The sequence below is a fragment of the Limanda limanda genome, chromosome 8 (assembly GCF_963576545.1).
Source record: "Limanda limanda chromosome 8, fLimLim1.1, whole genome shotgun sequence".
NCBI classification, from domain to species: Eukaryota; Metazoa; Chordata; class Actinopteri; order Pleuronectiformes; family Pleuronectidae; genus Limanda; species Limanda limanda.
Window position 1 is genome coordinate 5,645,925 of NC_083643.1, and position 19,787 is coordinate 5,665,711.

A 19,787-nucleotide genomic window follows, 5' to 3' on the forward strand; every position below is an offset into this window, starting at 1 on the left:
TGCTAAGTAAGCAGGACGCCAAGGTAAAGGAAAGTCAAAGGTAAGTGCTTTTATCACCAGCTGTTACATAACTCCAGTGTTGATGAAGCACTGATCCCAGTGAGGTCGAGCGGGGACAGTGTTTGAGGGTCTGTTTGTGTCGCCGTGGTAAAGCTCTCATAGAACACAACTTGAATCATAAAGCAGAGGGGGATCGGCGTGCAAGGGCAGATGTCCTGAACAGACATGGAATCATACATTATACTTCGTCTGTTTCCCCGTGATAACGAGTTAAATAACTTGAGATCACGATCTCATATTTTGTCAATCACTAACTGATGGATTACTTGAACACTCATGGATATGGGTAAGCCTATTTTTGCATTTGTTAGAAATGCTTTATCTTAAATAAGATTTTGAGGAAAAATCCTGATTGGAGAGAAATATGATGTGATGATCAAGCTCCTGCTCATCGGACAATGCTACACTGAATGCAAAAGTTGCTGTAATGATATAAAGACTTATGTCGTGATAGCAAGTTATTTATCCCGTTTCTCGGGTAAATAAAGGTTTGTTATCAAAAGATAACAGAGGAAATACAATGTATGAACCCATGAACAGTTCAGGCTTCCGTATGCTTCCTGATCATGCACAAGACTTTTTTAACTTATTCATTTTAACTCATTTATTCATGTACTTTATATTCAACTTCTGGAGTCTTTGGTTTATATCTACCTCCAACTGTGTGATCTGCCGAAAAATACATCTGGTTGTAAAATCTGAACATGAATCTGGTGAGTTTTTGAACAAAGTTTACATATTATATAATTCATGTCTGCCCTCTAGTGTTTGGAATGAGGAGCTGACACGTGAGTTCATTCTGTGACTCACATGTTACACCAAGGCAGATCCAGGGCCAGTTCGGAGCCAGTTGCTTATCTCAAACCAGTTCTTTGTGTTTCGACAGCCAGATCAACTTTTTCCAGGCACAGCTCTAGTTCAAGTTTTTTGTTGTGTGTTTAGTTTGATTTTGTCTCTTAATTCTGCCCCATTTTCTGTGATGATAACCAAACTTCAGTTGAAACTTTTTCCCTCAGGCTAATTTTTATTTCTCTTTCTTCCATTTGTTGTCCAATGAATCCATCAACATGAATAAGAGACATAACAAGGAAACATTTTGTCTCAATATCGCGGTTTATTCTCCAGTCCATCAATCCCATCTATCACTTACATATAAAGATGCATTTCATACATCATAAAATTAGCAATTATACATTTGTAAAGTATATTTACAATGTGTTCTTTTGTAAAATGATGACCTACAAGCATATGATTGCATATTTATGTGAGGAAGCTAAGATAATATTGACTAGATTATAAGACCTTCTTATTGTGTCGCCCTGAGCTGGACATTCATGCAGTAAGGTTTGGGAGACAGGGTGACCCCGTAGACCGGAGTCAAGTCTGGCTCTCCGGCGTCCTGAGGCCAGACAAACTTGAACTTCCTCAGCAGTGTCACCAAGATGAGGAAGAGCTCCATACGAGCCAGATCCTCTCCCAGACACATCCGAGGACCTGAGACGTTAGAAATAAAAGAAAAGACCTGAGAGTTTGATCTTACCGACCCAGTCTTAAAACCTCGCTATCTTTTTGGGTGGTTGGATTCGCTAAGAACTTTATTTTAGCCAACACTTTCCTTTTCAATTGTTCATCCATGATATTTAGCTAACTGTCAGTTTAGCTAAATATTATATTAAGTGTCTGTTGATGTGATAGAATGTTAAACACACAGCAGCTTGTTTGGTGTTTACCTGCAGAGAAAGGCAGGAAGGCCTCAGGTTTGAAAAACTCTCCCTTGTCGTTGAGGAAGTTTTCTGGGTTGAATTCATCAGGGAATTTCCATTGTCCCTCCTCTCTCAGGGCTGAGCCCAGGTTAGGGATGACCAACGTACCCTGAGGCGATAAACAACAGTATTTGAAACTTTTACTCAAGTAATGGTATGTTTTTTTTAACCATGTCTTATGCCACTTACCCTGGGAATGGAGTATCCCATGAGCTCGGTGTCTTTGGTCGTTGAGTGGAAGATGCTGAGTGGAACGATGTTGCCTATCCTCTGCACTTCATGGATCATAGCCTGGATGGAAACAAATATTTTAGCGTCATGTTTTTATAGTTTTTCTGACTTGGGACAGAGGATCCGACACAGAAAGTAAACGTTAACTATGGATACCTCTCAAAAATATCCTGAAAAAAAAAAAAACTAAGTTTTGTCAAAGTGGATCTTACACCATGTGCCATTAACAGACTGTGTCCTCCTTTAAGAAATGTGCCTCTGACCCACACCAATATGTCAAATAGAAGTAACGTTATTGATGAATCATCACAAGAGAAATGTGTCTGAACATATACCTGTATGTATGGCATGTTATGTCTGTCGTCATACGTGACCAAATGCTTCCCATCCAGCACCTCGTCTATCTCCTGCTGGCAACGCTCTGAGAGACAAATTCTTCATGTTAAAAATAATAACATTTCATCAAATTAAATACAAAAGAATGTATATCTTAAAACACAACATTTGAAGGACGTAGTGCATCAACATTAAACAAGAGAAGTCACAGAATGAAGTGCCCATTTCTCTTTAGTGCTATAAAAACTACCGTGGCTCCAAGACTCCAAGTGCTTGCAACCCTCTTAAATGTAGTCTTTGGTTCAAGCCCATTTTTAGGACTAAAAAAAATATATGTATATTACAAGAAGCAAGTTTCAAGTCGGCTAAAGTCAATTTTTTTTTTAGGGGGAGACCAGAAACTAGAAAGGAATGAGTTTTACAGCAGGACTTTGAGTTATATGATTGTACATAAATTATATAGTCTATGAAGCTAAGATCATAATCTGAGAGAACACCAGGAAAAGAGTTAGAATTCGCAATGTGTTGAAAGCAGTTCTCCCATGTCCCCTGGGGTGACACGCTGGGGAGTGGCGGAACTGTTCAGCAATGCTCACCCAACATATATATTTGGAGACAGAGCTGTGTCCACGTGCTGGCCAGTGTTGTGGAGTAACGGAATACATATACCGCCGTTACATATTTAGAATACAAATTGTGAGTAACTATATTTCGTTACAGTTAGAGAGTTTAAACTGCTGCTGCTCCACTGACTATAATAATGCCGCATTCCTACACTTAAAAAATGCAATTCAATGTGGAAGTAATCCAAGTACTCAGAATACGTTACTCAGATTAGTAAATGTAATGGCATACGTTACAGATTACATTTTTGGGCATGTATTCTGTAACGGAATACGTTTTGAAAGTATCCATCCCAACACTGGTGATGACAGAGGTAAATCCTCACATGGGCACATGTATACGAACCTTGTACGTGTGGGTAGGCCATGAGGTAGAGGAAAGCAGTGAGCAGGGTGTTGGAGGTCGTGTCAGTTCCAGCAAAGTGAAGATCAAGGGAGTTCGAAATGAGTTCTTCCTCTGAAAATGGAGAATCCTCACTGACTCTCTAAAAACGAAGAGTGATTGTTTAAAGATTAACCAGCACACACACACACAGACTGATAAGAACCAGCTCATTTTGTGAGCTGATAGTTAGAGTGACACTATGCAAGTTTTTAACCTCACTATATGAGCAAATAGCTAAATTGCAATATATTTCCTCTTTGGTGCATCATCAAATTGATAGGTTTTGCATGAAAACCCCTTATCATGGAGACATGGCGCCAACAGAATTAATACCCAAATGTGACTGCAGAGGGCGCTGTAGCTCTCTAATAATTACATAATGTTGCTTTAAGTTCCAGGCGTTATCAAAAAATTATCAAATTCAATATTAAACCATTTATTTAAATCAAGTATAACATGTAAGTTCACACAAACACACACCTTGTCCAGTTCGTCCAGATAGCAGTCAACAAAGTCCCGTGGATCTCCAGGAACTCTGGTTTTCTTGTGCTCGTCAAGGAATTGACGCAAATATTTCACAGCAATCTGATAAATATAAGATGGAAGTTGTATGTACACTTCAGCATTAGGATTTTAAATTGTTCACTGACTGTATAGAAATGTGTAGGTAGAGAAAAAAAATACATGATTGATGTTCATATCCCTTTTTTAAATGTTCACATCAGTGTTACAAATATTTTCAAGGCCCAGTCAACACACCTGAAAATTTTCAAAGGCCTTGACGAACGGCAGCGGCAAGTTACGAATCAGTGGAAAAGAGTCGTACATCTGTAAAAAGGAAAAAATGAACAATCATTAGTGTTGGGACAGTGTTTTAGTGAAAACAAAGCCTCCTCAGCCTATATGGGTAGTCAAAAGCATGAAACCACATGTTCTTTGTTATGGACAAAGCCAGAGCACAGGGAACTCACTCTCCCAGGATTCCTCAACTTCACACAGAGGTGTGAAAAGCCACAAGGGTCAACTCCTATTGGTCACTCTGGACCCCATGAACTGTGAGGTCCCAGGCCAATATAAGGCAAGTTCTCCGCCTCTTTTATCTCTTTGCTACACTCCGTCTGAGGGTGGAAGGCTGCCAGCCTCTCTTCCTAAATCGCAGAAGGGAGAAGCCTGATTTCTCCAGCTCGTATCTTCTCTTCGCATCCAACTCTTCAAGAGGAGCAAAAAATGTGCAGCTTCCAGCTCATCTCACCAAGGAAACCTCCTTGCAACTCAAGCTCTACCAAACTCCGAGTAGTGACTCGATGTCCTGTAGGCAGTGGTGTATAAAGTACTTGAAAGCCATACTTGAGTAAAAGTACAGATATCTTACTTGAAAGTGACTACGGTTAAAGTAAAAGTCACCCGTCAGAAAATGACTTGAGTAAAAGTCTCAGAGTTGCTCATATTAAATGTACTTAAGTATCAAAAGTATCTGATGTTGGAATGTACTTAAGTAATAAAAGTAAAAGTACAAGTATCAAAAATAGTAGTAGGCCTATACAGACACAAAACAACCCAAAATTCTTCAGTTCAGGATTTATTTCAACTGACTGAAAAATTATAACAATACTATATATATAATGCATAATTTTACAAATTTTTAACTTGAGATGCTGAGGTTAAAAAAGTATTGGACAAGTGCATCTGAACTTAAAGAGACAACAAATAATCAATACAACAGAATAAACAAGTGCCTCTTGATTCTATCTAAGAACACTAATAGACCTGCCACTAATAGACCAAATGAACCTTTTGTGTCTATTAGCTGTATTGTGTAACTGCCTGGATGTTTACCTGCCTGTATACCTGCCCACCAGCTTGTCCTCGCATCTACATGTAAGCCTGTTTATTTATCATTAGACTATCTTCACTGAATGGGCCTGCGTTTGTGTTTGCATTTGTTTCCAGCAGGCTGACAATACACCTGTAGGGTATCTTGCCTGTAGGGACGACAAAGTGAAGACACAACCCTGCTTGAAGTTGTACACATTAGCCAGTTTGTACAATACATATATAAAGACTCAACAGCTTCTAAATTGTGTTGAGTCAGCACAAAGGGCGACTAAGGATTGGAATTGGCAATATTTAGATATATATTATCTTTGCAAAAATTATATTGGCATTATAATGAGTGGAAAACTGGGCCTGATTACCCAGGGTTCCATTTGGCGAGGTCCGTTAAAAAACCTGAATTGTGTGCGTGAATATGCAGTAGTCCACAACACAGTGTTTGTTTTTGGTTGTGTTGGCTGAAAGTTGTTTTTGCGTTTGCTTAAATAATTGGTTGTGTTGTTTGTTTTTCCATCTTGACTTGTTTTAAATCTGTTTGCTTAGTTTACGTGGACGTGTAAAAGTAAAAGTTAAAAGTCGTCAGGAAAATACATTCTCAAGTAAAGTACAGATATGTGAAAAATCTACTTAAGTACAGTAACAAAGTATTTCTACTTTGTTACTTCCCACCACTGCCTGCAGGAAAACTTTAACCAGCTCAACAGAACCGCGAAGGTAGAAACCACACAACCAGCCATGAAGACTTCACAGAATTGCGAACTGCACAGCAACTTCCTTTTCCCCTTTCCACGGATGGGTAACACAATTGGGCTTAATAATTATACTAGGCTAAGCAGGACTATTTATTCGATTATGTGTGGGGTTTATAAGTTTGATTTGTGTTGTGATACTTTGGTTATAAGTTATTCGAAAGTAATGTTAGTTTTTTAGGCTCTTCACAGTCTTTCTCTGCATTTCATTCTACACTCTTTGTCTTACTTGGCACAAACACACACACACACAGACACACGCATAATCCTTCACCTAATTATCTCTGCTCCCACTACCGGTCGTAAAACCACTTCAAAAGGGGGGTGCGTTATCTTTAGGTTGGCAAGCGACCATTTAGAAAGCATACTGAGGAAGGTGTTAACGTCTGGCCAGCCGCCATCTTGGGAAGCACGCAGACTCACTTAGACACACACACTCACATACACATTTTTGTTTAGTAAGTACCATTAGTTATTTGTATTTGTTATACTTTATTTTATTCATAATAAATCTTTTTCTTTCACAAATGTTCTTTCATTAATGTTGCATAAGTGAATTTTGCCAACTTCTACACTGTCAAGAACTCCATATCCTTCAACTTAGCTTACTATCTATATGGTAATTTTGGTTATAGTTATTCATTTTATTGTTAATCAGAGTTCCAAATTTGTTGTTAGTACTTTTATTAGACTTAATCAATAAATTGCCATCTTTTTCCTTCCTTTGAAGGCTGGTGCCCCGAGGTAACTTGAATCAATTAAAGTTATGATGTAATATTATTATTTTTAATATTTATATTTAATTTATATTTATTGAATGAAGAAAGGCACACCATTTTATGGTATCATGTATAATGCATTAGAGGTAACGCATTATTGCACAACATTAGTTTCAAATCTGAATCCAATGTGCAGATTCTGCTTCGACACTCGAAACAGAGGATTTTAAATCTTGTATATTTCTCTATAATGGGAGGAGAAGTACTGCTGTAGATAACTCCTTGCAAGTGTAAGTTATTTTAGTTAGAAAACACCATCTCATGCCTAACAGGTGGTGGGGGCAGATTGGTCCACGTTCCATCCACTTACATGGCAAAATCAGGGGTTACGACCTATACTGCAACCAGCCACCAGGGGACCTTTGGCTGTCATGTTGTACATCATTGTCTATAGCAGTGGTCCCCAACCCCCGAGTCGTGGAACAGAAAGAATAAACAACTTACATTATTTCCGTTTAATTTATAATCTGATGGCGTTTTATTTTGAAAAATGACCGGATCCTCTTCGTTATGACTCATGCTTTTTTGTCGGACTAATGTCCGACAAATACCACACGGTATTTGTCGGACCCATTTGTCAACAAACCAGGTGAATCCAACATGTTTGTGCAAGAAGAAGATCAGCTGCTGGAGATCGCAAATGACGGCGGCCTTAAAAATATGTCTGAGAAAACACCTCTGTCGTTGTTCTGAATTAAAGTCACGGCAAAATACCCTGAGATCGCCACAAGAGCACTAAAAACTCTGTTTTCATTTCCGACATCATATCTGTGCGTAGCGGAGTTTTCTGCTGTGACGGCAAACTAATTTACCATGCAATAATTCATTTGAGGCTGCGTATTAACAATTCGTTAATTTCGTTAAATGTAAAAGTAATCTTCCAGTGTCACCAGAGGCCGTACCAGAGGGCCTCCTTAGTGAGGGTCCGTAGCCACACCTTAAAGGCCGGTCCGTGAAAATCTTGTCTGACATCTTACCGGTCCGTAGCGCAAAAAAGGTTGGTGACCACTGGTCTATGTTCCAAACAGCTTCTTCACCTCGGACTAGTGGAGATTCCCATTGAATACCATGACCTGAGTGACTGGGAATCTTCAGGTGTACAGAGAGAGAGAGAGAGAGAGAGAGAGAGAGAGAGAGAGCACTCAAACTCACCATCGCCCAGGGTCCGTTTGTTATCTTGGCGTTTTCTCTAAAAACCTGAACGATCACTTTGATGAACTTGTCGTCGTACTCAAAGCGAGTTCCGAAAAGAACCTGGCATATGATGTTGGAGGCCGTGTTGTAAACCAGAATTGCAGGATTCACTCTTTTGCCTGTGAGACATGATGCAAACGTCAGTGTTAAAAAAAAGACAAGAACAACAGCACAGCAAGAAACACAAACAACAGATTTTAGTGAGGACGTAAATGGAAGATCTCGTTCAGCTGCGACTGACACAGGAGATCGTACCCACTCGTCAGAGTTACAAAGAGGGAGAACAGTGCTTCATGTTTTAACAGATAACACACCAACGTTTTTTTCCATTGCCTCCACAATGTATTGTAGCTCTCCATGGATCCTGTCCGCCATTGAATTCTTCCCCATACCAAAGTTCCTCAAGGTCCCCAGAGCGAAGCGACGGTGATCCCTCCAGCTGGGGCCAACATTCGCCAGTAGCACGCCTACGACAGAGAAGAGCACAGGGCGGCTCATGACTTTGCTATAACGTGCTTTCAAACCTGAGACATCAAGTAGTGGATTCACGAGAAACAGATATGTCATATTCATTTAGAGTATACAACTGAAGTCCCACTATATAGACACTGACTACAGTGGAAGCACAGAAGCTGTCCAAGATAAACTGAGAACAGTAATGTCCCTTTAAATCTGACCTTATGGACGCCACATTCAAATGAAAAACTCTTTGGTGTTAACATCCACTATCACATCGGGATGAGCCTCAAATGACAATCATAGACCATCATGCGTTTCCCACCTCTCCTCTGGATGACGTCATTCACAAACAGGTCATCAGGTCGTCCAGCATAATCAATCCCCTTGGTCACCAGAGCCTCCTTTATCGCACTCTGCCCGTTGAGGATGACCATCGGTTTGGGGCCGAGGAAGAGGCTGTAGACGTCTCCATACTTCTTCCTCAGCTGCCACAGAACAAGACGATGATTTAATGATGATTTAATTATTTTCCTGGCATAAAAGGGTGAATGAATAAATACAAAAACAAAATAAACAAATATCGGTAAAGGTTATCGGCTATATTGTTGTTTTAAACATCGGTATCTGCCAATAATTTCGATATCGGTGCATCCCTAGTATATATATATATATATATATATATATGTTGGGACATGGTCTTTATGAAACCACAGGCTTACTCTTCGACCTAAATGTGTAGTCAAAAGCCCGCGAAGGCAGAACCCTTACGACCAGTCTGCAGTTTGGAGACTTCACAGTACTGCAAAAGGAACGGCAACTTCCTTTCTCCCTTTTCCTCGGATGGGTAACAAAACCGGGCTTAACAATTATACTAGGCTAAGCAAGACTGTTTATTTGATTCTGTGTGGTGTATATAAGTTTGATTTGTGTTGTGATATTTTGGTTTTAAGTTATTAGAAAGAGCACCCTGATTTACATCGGCACTCACATACACATCTTTGTTTAGTCAGTACGTTGTTAGTAATTTGTGTTTTTATACTTTATTATATACATAATAAATGTTTTTCTTTCACAAATGTTCTTTCACTAATGTTGCCTAGGTGAACTTTGCCAACCTCTACACTGTCAAGAACTCCATATCCTTCAACTTAGCTAACTATCTAAATGGTAAATTTGATTATAGTTAGTAATGTTATTGTTAATCAGAGTTCCAAATTTGTAGTCAGTACTTTTATGAGACTCAATCAATACATTGGCTTAGGGCTGGGCGATTTTTCGATCGCGATTCGGGATCGCGATAAAATTTTGATCGATTTCGATTATCTCCTCGTGACATGTATTCGATCTCACGTGGCAAAAGTAAGCGCAACAACAGTGTCGGAGTCTGCCGGCTGCCGTCTGCAGTTAGGACACGACACGCCCCCTTCCCATTGTGAGAGCTGCTGCAGTTGCGAGAGAGAGAACAAGAGAGAACGAAGTTGGAAAAAGGAGAAAAAAGAGTGAAACTGAAGTCGGGGACAGCGAAAATAATGCCGAATGTGAGAGCGACATCACTACATCACCCGGAACCGAAGACATTGTCGAAAAATTTTTTTATGGTATCACTTTTAAAGCATTATTGCACAACATATATATATCACAAAACTTTAAGTGGAGTTACCTGGTCAAAAGGATTGTTTGGCATGGAACATAGCAAAACACTGACAGCATCAAGAAAATATTTGAAAAAAATATTGAAATCATTGACATTTATAAAGAGCACACAAAAACGATGCTAACAAATAGTTTTAAAACATTGCAACAGCTAAATCTAGCAACAATGACTAAGTTAGAAATAACAAACAGGATGATAGACGGTTCCAACAAAGACTTAAGATGAATGTGTCTGAAACCGTAACATTTGTCTTTCACGAGTCTTGACCTGTATGTCATGAAGGAAACTGCCTGCACGGCAGGTTATAGGATCGGAGAACCCAAATCTAGAGGCACATTAAGATAGGAAGTTGTAGTGAAGTAATTAGAGAACAAAAATGTGGCTTAAATTCCCAGCAGGCAGAAGACGAGAACTGAGAAAAGCCAATAACACTGAAAAACACCAGGCAACAGGACAGAATTAAACCAAGTCTGATTGAACAGAAGAAAACGTGAACAAAGGGACGACTATGTAGCACAGAGACTGAAGGAAGGGACGACTGAACACAGGGAAACACATCAGGACCGAGCAAACATTCACAGAAACTAGAAACAAGACAAAGACAGGAAGTAAAAACTACATCGTACAACTATTTGCACCATATCTCCCCTCTCACCTACATGCATTGAACTGATTGTAAGCACTCAAACTCCTACACTCCTGGTTGTGTGCCAACTCTCTACAGACAAGGAGGTTAATTGTTTCCATTTGGTTCTTTTATCCGTTTAGTTTTATTGCATTATTGACCAAAGTCTGTTTTTTCTATGATATGTTATCTTTAGTCATAAATCTTATTCAGTGAGGCACCTTTTAACTTTGGAAACTTTTAAGAGATAAAATGGAAAAAATGCTTATTATTATTATTTATTCATACTGATACAGGAGGAAAAGCATTTAAGTTGTAATACTATGCAATAAACATAACAAGTTAAGGGATATTAAAGAGCAGCGTCACTGATATCAGTGTTTTTCTTACCCTATCAAAGTCCTTCAGAGGATTCTCCAGGCTCAGATGTAAGAGGTTCCCCAGGACGGGCAGGGCAGGGGGTCCCGGTGGGAAGTTCTTGGGCCTCAGGGATTTCAGTTGAAGGATGATGAAACCAACGCAAACGACCAGGAGGATAATGGAAACGAACATGGTGGCACGGGTTGCACTGAGAGCTGCTGGACTCGCTGTGAGCACACAGATTGTCTCTGAACTCTGCCTCCTCCTGCTATTCTGTTTCCTCGCAGAGTTTAATGTAAACAATACTGAGAAAAACACAAATAATAATAATAACCTTTATTCATATAGCATTTTTTGAAAAACAGTTTACAACGGGCTTTGACAACAAAGTAAGAAAAATATGTAAAATCTTAATATGACAATGAAAATAAGTGACCAACAAAAAGAAAAGGTGAAAATAAAAAATAACAATAAAACACTACAAACTAAACATCCCATGAAAGCAAGTCTATAAGAATTTGTTCTAATAAGTGGTTTTAAAAAGGTCACTGTCCAATGAGAAAAACACTTGTCTTTGACCAAGTAAATTATTAATGAAAATAAGGTGAATGTCATTTAACTTCATTTTCTCTGGCAGAAACAATATTTTTTGTCGATATATCGAAACATAACATCTTTGAAATTAATGGTTTTAATTAAAAGTTACAGATGAGTCCAACATTTTAAATGCTTCTCATGAAAATATGAATTGATGTAAAAGATGAATATACTTCAAGCTCTTCTGCCTGTCCATTGAAGTTGCTGCCCCCTGTTGTGATTTCCCACTCTGCCTCATTCACTATCAAAATAACATCATCAGCAGCCGTGTGAAGTTTGGCTGTTTGTGTTATTGTTTATAATAGGATAGGATATTTTTGGGTGATGTTTCATTGACCAATCCACTCAAGCTAACTTGTAGTAATTGTGAGATCATGTTGGGAATATGTCACTTTTAAAAGCCCACTGTTAGAAAATGTCATTGCTGAATTGCAGTCATTTTTTACATGTTATTTAAATAGAGTCAATCAACCTCTGTTTATTGAAGGAATGAATTCCTAGAACATATAATTAAGCAGGAATGTAAGAGCGTTGTCATGTGTAGCCTCAAATATATAAATAGTTAGATCTAGAAAATGGCTTCAGTTCTGTCAGCTTCATGAAACGTATGGTCTTAACAGGAAACATCAAAATCTGCTCAGCAGCAGTATAATTATAATCTATAATTATATAATAGGTTCATAGAAACGCAGCAGTTTTTGATGTTTCCTGTTAAGACCATACGTTTCATGAAGCTGACAGAACTGAAGCCATTTCTCACAGATTTGTGTTTGTATGTGAACTTTTCATTCTTTTTATTTTCATTAAGGTTCAATCTGCCTGGTTGACAGGTGATTTTTTAAATTCCTTGATCCGAGGGGAAGGAGGTGTGGGTGGGTGTGAGCATTGTACAGTATCTCTTTTATGTCCTCATTTTGTATCGTCGATTCTCAATAAACAAACTATAAAAAATCAAATTAAAAAAAATCCTTGATCCATGCAGAGGTGGCACACTATGGGAATACATTTATAAATATGTACATAAAACAAGAAAAACACATGTTCTGAGTGTTGTTCAGGTGATTCTAAGATGTGAATGCAGTATTGAGTGTCTGACGGTATTTTTCAGTGTTGCAGTGTTGTGCACATCTCAGGCCACAAGAGTGCTGGGCACACTAATCTGATCTGTGGTTCACAACCGCTCCTCATTATTCAGGTGAGAGGGGAAACAGGCAGAGGCTGAAAGTGCAAATTAACTATTAACTATTATGTCAACTTTTATCACCACAAACTCTCTCTTGACGTCTTTGTCGGTTCTTACTCACTCGGACATTGGGTTCACACGTGCAGCTCCTCTGGAGAGAGTACGGAGTTCAGTGCATTTCTGAAAGCAGCTTTATATTCAAATTGGCATACAAGGGCATAGTGTCCATCAACATGAATAAGAGACATAACAAGGAAACATTTTTTTCTCAGTATTGAAGTTTGTTTTCCAGCCCATCAATCCCATAGATCAGTAACATATATAAATGCATTTGATACAATCATAAAATTATCAATCATACATTTGTAAAGAATATGTACGATGAGTTATTTTTGTTAAATGATGAGCTACAAGGATATGATTTAAAAGCTAATGAGAGGTAAGATAATATCGACTGGATTATTTGTGTGCATAGCTTCTTACTGTGTCGCCCTGAGCTGGACATTCATGCAGTAAGGTGTGGGAGACAGGGTGATCCCGTAGACCGGAGTCAAGTCTGGCTCTCCGGCATCCGGAGGCCAGACAAACCTGAACTTCCTCAGCAGAGTCACCAGGATGAGGAAGAGCTCCATACGAGCCAGACCCTCTCCCAGACACATCCGAGGACCTGAGACGTTAGAAATAAAAAAAGACCTGAGAGTGTGAAGGTCATGAAACCACGCTATCTCCTTTTTGAGAAGTTGAACTCCCTAAGACGTTAATTTTAGCCAATACTTTCCTTTTCAATTGTTTGTCCATGACATTTAGAATAACTGTCAACTGCCCCCTACCCCCATACCTTTTTAACAATAAACTTTATTCATGATGTTTTTCCCGACCAACATCCCCTCAATACTTTTAGCTACGGTTTTACATTTTAAGCCAACTAAATCAACGTTTAGCCAAGTGTTTGTTGATTTGACAGAATGGCAAACACACAGCAGCTTGTTTGGTGTTTACCTGCAGAGAAACAAAGGAAGGCCTCGGGTTTGAAAAACTCTCCCTTGTCGTTGAGGAAGTTTTCTGGGTGGAATTCATCAGGGAATTTCCATTGTCCCTCCTCTCTCAGGGCTGAGCCCAGGTTAGGGATGACCAACGTACCCTGAGGCGATAAACGACTTTGTAACATTTGTAACATTTACTGAAGTAATTTTTTACTATGTTTTATTGCCGCTTACCCTGGGAATGGAGTATCCCATGAGCTCAGTGTCTTTAGTTGTTGAGTGGATGATGCTGAGTGGAACGATGTTGCCTATCCTGTGCACTTCATGGATCATAGCCTGCATTGAAACAAAGATTTTATCATCATGTTGTTATACTTTGTCTGATTTGGGACAAAAGATCAGACACAGAAAGTAAACGTTCTCCTTTAAGAAATGTGCCTCTGACCCACACCCATATGTCAAATAGAACGTTATTGATGAATCATCACAAGAGAAATGTGTCTGAACATATACCTGCATGTATGGCATGTTATGTCTGTCATCATATGTGACCGAATGCTTCCCTTCCAGCACCTCATCTATCTCCTGCTGGCAACTCTCTGAGAGACAAATTCTTCATGTTAAAAAAAATAAAATTTCATCAGATTAAATAAAAAGGAATGTATATTTTAAAACACAACATTTGAAGGTCGTAGTGTATCAACATAAATTAAACTGCGAGAAGTCACAGAATGAATCGCCCATTTTTTTTTGACTGTTGCTGGGAACTTCATATAAACCAGCAGCAGATGTACACAGTGTTTTTGGAAGGCAAATATATATCAAGAGAATAAACAAAGGAGCTTGGTCCAACCCACAACCTGTTTGTCCAGATGGATGACATGAATGAATTTGTCATTCCAGGTAGGTGCACACTGATGTATGTCCATATTCTGGTAAGTTTGGTTATTCTTAGTTTTTTAGTTCTGTAAAAACTACCATGGCTTCAAGACTCCAAGTGTTTGCAGCCCTCTTAAATGTAGTCTTTGGTTCAAGCCCATTCTTAGAACTGAATAAAAACTAAATATTAGGAGAAGCAAGTTTCATTTCGGTTATAGTCCATTTTCTTGAGGGGGACACCAGTAACTAGAAAGGTATGAGTTTTTCAGCAGGACTTTGAGTTAAATGATTGTACATAAGTTATGCAGTTTAGGAAGCTAAGATCATAATCTGAGAGAACACCAGGAAAAGAGTGAGAATTCCCAGTGTGTTGAAAGCAGTTCTCCCATGTCCCCATGGGTGACACGCTGGGGAGTGGCGGAACTGTTCAGCAATGCTCACCCAACATATATATTTGGAGACAGAGCCGTGTCCACGTGACGACAGAGGTAAATTCTCACATGGGCACATGTAGACAAACCTTGTACGTGTGGGTAGGCCATGAGGTAGAGGAAAGCAGTAAGCAGGGTGTTGGAGGTCGTGTCAGTTCCACCAAAGTGAAGATCAAGGGAGTTCGAAATTAGTTCTTCCTCTGAAAATGAAGAATCCTCACCAGCTCTCTACAAAAGAAGAGTGATTGTTTAAAGATAAACCAGCACACACACACAGACTGATAGGAATCAGCTCATTTTGTGAGCTAACAGTTAAAGTGACACTGCAACGTTCTTACCTCAATATAGCAGCAAATAGCTAAATTACAATATATATCCTCTTTGGTGGATCATAAAATTGATAGCCTTGGTTAATTCACTGCAAGAAAACCACTTAATCATGGAGACATGGCGCCAACAAAATAAATACCCACAGAGGGCAATGTAGCTCTCCTAATAATTACATAGTGTGGCTTTAAAGGGGTCATATTATGAAAATTCCACTTAATTTGTTATGGTTCCTTTAAGTCAGAAACGTCATGCTTGAGTGACTGAGAAGGAGCTGCCGTATCCTTCTCTTGTCAAAATGAAATGGGACTGTCTCTTATAGAGCCTGGCTCATGAGCTTTTAAAGGAACAGGCACTCAAAACAGGTCAATCTGAGGAGGGCTGTTTTAGACAGGGTAAAAGGGGTGCTGTTTTAAATGATCCTTGTGGTATTTTGACCAAAATATGTTAGAGACATTTCATTAAGACCCCAAGGAACCATCTCAACTTGTGGTAAAATGGGCATAATATGACCCCTTTAAGTTCATGGCGTTATCCAAAAATGGTCAAATTCAATATTAAACCATTTATTTAAATCAAGTATAACATGTAAGTTCACACAAACACACACCTTGTCCAGTTCGTCCAGATAGCAGTCAACGAAGTCGCGTGGATCTCCAGGATCTCTGGTTTTCTTGTGCTCGTCCAGGAATTGATGTACATATTTCATAGCAGTCTGATAAATATAAGATGTAAGTTGTATGTTCACTTCATATCCCTTTTTTAAATGTTCACATCAGTGTTATGAATTTTTTCAAGGCCAAATCAACACACCTTAAAATTTTCAAAGGCCTTGGCGAACGGCAGCGGCAAGTTACGAATCATCGGAAAAGAGTCGTACAACTGTAAAAAAGAAAAAATGAACAATCATTGGTTTAAAAGAGAGAGAGAGAGAGAGAGAGAGAGAGAGAGAGAGAGAGCGAGCACTCAGACTCACCATTGCCCAGGGTCCGCTTCCTAACTTGGCGTTTTCTCTAAAGCACTGAACGATCACTTTGATGAACTCGTCGTCGTACTCAAAGCGAGTTCCAAACAGAACCTGGCATATGATGTTGGAGGCCGTGTTGTAAACCAGAATTGCAGGATTCACACTTTTGCCTGTGAGACATGATGCAAACGTCAGCGTTACAAAAAAGATAAGAACAACAGCACAGCAAGAAACACAACCCACAGATTGTAGTGATGACGTAAATGGAAGATCTCGTTCAGCTGACACTGACACAGGAGATCGTACCCACTCGTCTGAGTTACAAAGAGGGAGAACAGTGCTTCATGTTTTAACTCTCAGAACAGTTTAAAGATAACACACCAACGTTTTTTTCCATTGCCTCCACAATGTATGCTCTCCATGGATCCTGTCCGCCATTGAATTCTTCCCCATACCAAAGTTCCTCAAGGTCGACAGAGCGAAGCGACGGTGATCCCTCCAGCTGGGGCCAACGTTCGCCAGGACCAAGCCTACGACAGAGAAGAGCAGAGGGCGGCTCATGACTTTGCTATAACGTGCTTTCAAACCTGAGACGTCAAGTAGTGGATTCACAAGAAACGGATATGTCATAGTCATTTAGAGTACACAACTAGATATGAGAACAGACTGTTGTAAGTGCAATGATGTCTATCTTGGAAACATATGCCGATGACATTTTGCTTACAAGACCGGGAGGACATGATGTTGCAGCGGTTGGCCTCCTTGCAAAAAGGGTTGTTTGTTCAAATCCTGGTGCATAGTTCCAGGTGGGGTTTTCTACGCTAAGCTCAGCCTCATCCACTTTCAATTATGATAATATCATGATGGGTCAAAGTGTTATTAGATACTCCCATCAATTTCTACATCTTGTTGTGCATTGGAATACAATTTCCCAATTGAGTTTCTTCTGATTTAACAATTTTTTCTATATCTTTATTTTGCAGCCTGTGTGGGTCCAAGATAAACTGAGAACAGTACCCTTTAAATCTGACATTACGGACGCCACATTCAATTGGAAAACTCTTTGGTGTTAACATCCACTATCACATCGGGATGAGCCTCAAATGACTATCATAGACCATCATGTGTTTCCTGCCTCTCTTCTGGGTGACGTCATTCACGAACAGGTCATCAGGTCGTCCAGCAAAATCAATTCCTTTGGTCACCAGAGCCTCCTTTATCGCACTCTGCCCGTTGAGGATGACCGCAGGCTTGGGGCCGAGGTAGAGGCTGTAGACGTCTCCATACTTCTTCCTCAGCTGCCACAGAACAAGACGACACATGTCAGTGTGTAAAGTATATATATCACACAACTTAAGGTGGAGTTACCTGGTCAAAAAGAGTAGTTCAGGGTTGTTGGGACCTGGTATTTGTGAACTTTAGTTGCTGCCCACACGTGTAGTAAAAAGCCTGAAGCTGCATGTCCTTTGTTCTGGAGAAAACCAGAGCCTTCAAGCAGCAACGCAAAGTCGTGCCGTAGAACTTCAAACAGCAACTGAGCTGTCCCGCACAGCAGAACCATGAAGGCAGGAGCCACAAACCAGCAAGACAACTTCACAGAACTTCGAACAGCACAGCAACCTTTTTTCCTTTTCCATGGACGGGTAACACAATTGGGCCTAATAATTATACTAGGCTAAGCAAAGACTGTTTATTCGATTCCGTGTGATGTTTATATTTTGGTTCCAAGTTATTAGAAAGTTATTGTTAGTTATGCTCTTCAGTCTTTCCTTGCATGCATCTAGTAACTTTCTCTAATTTGGCACCAACACAGACACACACGCATATCTCTACACCAATCTCTCTGACCCTCGCCATATGTCGTGAACATTCCAAAGGGGGGAGTCCGTTATCTTTGGAGTGGCCAACCGCCATTTTGGAAGCAAGTGAATTTTGCCAACCTCGACACTGTCAAGAACTCTATATCCTTCAACTAAGCTTACTATCCATATGGTAATTTTGGTTATAGTTATTCATTTAATTGTTAATCAAAGTTCTAAATTTGTAGTTAGTACTTTTTATGAACTCTTTTCCCTTCATTTGAAGGGTGGTGCCCCGACGTAACTTTAATCAATTCAAGATATCATTTAATATTAATATTTTGAATATTAATATTCAATATTTTATTTTGATAACCACATTTATTGAATGCCGAAAGGCACACCATTGTACGGAATCACGTTTAATGCATTATTGCACAACAGTGTGGAACATGGAAAAACAGACGGCATCAATAAAGTATTTTAAAAAAAGAAACATCACATATTGAAATCATTAACTTAATTTACAAAGAGCACATAAAAAAATGCTAGCAAATAGTTTAAAAACATTACAGCTAAATCTAGCAACAATGACTAAGTTAGAAATAACAAACAGGACGACAGACGGTTCCAACAAAGAATTAAGATGAATGTGTCTGAAACCGTAACATTTGTCTTTCACAAGTCTAGACCTGTGTGTCATGAAGGAAACTGCCTGCACGGCAGGTTATAGGATCGGAGAACCCAAATCCAGAGGCACGTTCAGACAGGAAGTTGTAGTGAAGTAGTGAACAAAGGCTCAACTATGTTAAAAACATCATCTGCATTCATGCATTGAACTGATTGTAAGCTTTCAAACTCCTACACTCCTGGTTGTGTGCCAACTCTGTATAGACAAGCAGGTTTATTGTTTTCATTTGTTTCTTTTTTCCGTTGAGTTTTATTGCATTATTGACAATAATAAGTTTTTTCTATGATTTGTTAGCTTTTGGTGATATATCTTTTTTTGTGAAGCACCTTCTAACTTTGGTTTTGAGAGACAAAATAGAGAAATTGCTTATTATTATTATTATTTATTCATATTGATAAAGGAGGAAAAGCACTTAAGTAGTAATACTATGCAATAAACATAATAAGTCAAGGGATATTAAAGAGCAGCGTCACTGATTTCAGTGTTTTTTTTACCCTGTCAAAGTCCTTCAGAGGATTCTCCAGGCTCAGATGTAAGAGGTTCCCCAGGACGGGCAGGGCAGGGGGTCCCGGTGGGAAGTTCTTGGGCCTCCGGGATTTCAGTTGAAGGATGATGAAACCAACGCAAACAACCAGGAGGATAATAGAAACGAACATGGTGGCACGGGTTGCACTGAGAGCTGCTGGACTCGCTGTTAGTGCCCAGATCGTCTCTGAACTCTGCCTCCTCCTCCTCCTCCTCCTCCTCTTCTGTTTCCTCGCATGCAAGTCGAATGTAAACAATACAGAGAAGCCTAAGTTGTGACGTAAGCTCTGAGCGGCTGCCGAGTGGAGCCAAAACAAGAAATCACTGAGCCAATTTATTTGTAATCTTCCTTGA

General features: G+C 39.5%; 2 protein-coding genes across 2 annotated transcripts; both read right to left on the bottom strand.

The window, feature by feature from the left end:
• Positions 1-1,154: 1,154 nt before the first annotated feature.
• Positions 1,155-11,336, bottom strand: LOC133008752 (cytochrome P450 2F2-like). Its single transcript, XM_061076030.1, has 11 exons — positions 11,082-11,336; positions 8,735-8,897; positions 8,268-8,420; positions 7,912-8,072; positions 4,158-4,226; positions 3,879-3,983; positions 3,360-3,498; positions 2,390-2,475; positions 2,013-2,114; positions 1,791-1,932; positions 1,155-1,554 (listed from the first exon to the last, which is right to left on the bottom strand). Exons 1-11 carry the CDS (start codon positions 11,241-11,243, stop codon positions 1,367-1,369), a joined length of 1,470 nt encoding a protein of 489 aa, XP_060932013.1. The 5' UTR covers positions 11,244-11,336; the 3' UTR covers positions 1,155-1,366.
• Positions 11,337-11,372: 36 nt separating this feature from the next.
• On the bottom strand, positions 11,373-19,632 carry LOC133008743 (cytochrome P450 2F2-like). The gene is given in 14 exon segments (XM_061076018.1): positions 11,373-12,866; positions 12,953-13,011; positions 13,315-13,498; positions 13,831-13,972; positions 14,049-14,150; positions 14,328-14,413; positions 15,214-15,352; positions 16,062-16,166; positions 16,265-16,333; positions 16,428-16,588; positions 16,800-16,832; positions 16,835-16,948; positions 17,554-17,716; positions 19,403-19,632. Coding segments are annotated over 13 exon segments (1,506 nt in total). The 5' UTR covers positions 19,565-19,632; the 3' UTR covers positions 11,373-12,866; positions 12,953-12,965.
• Positions 19,633-19,787: the final 155 nt, after the last annotated feature.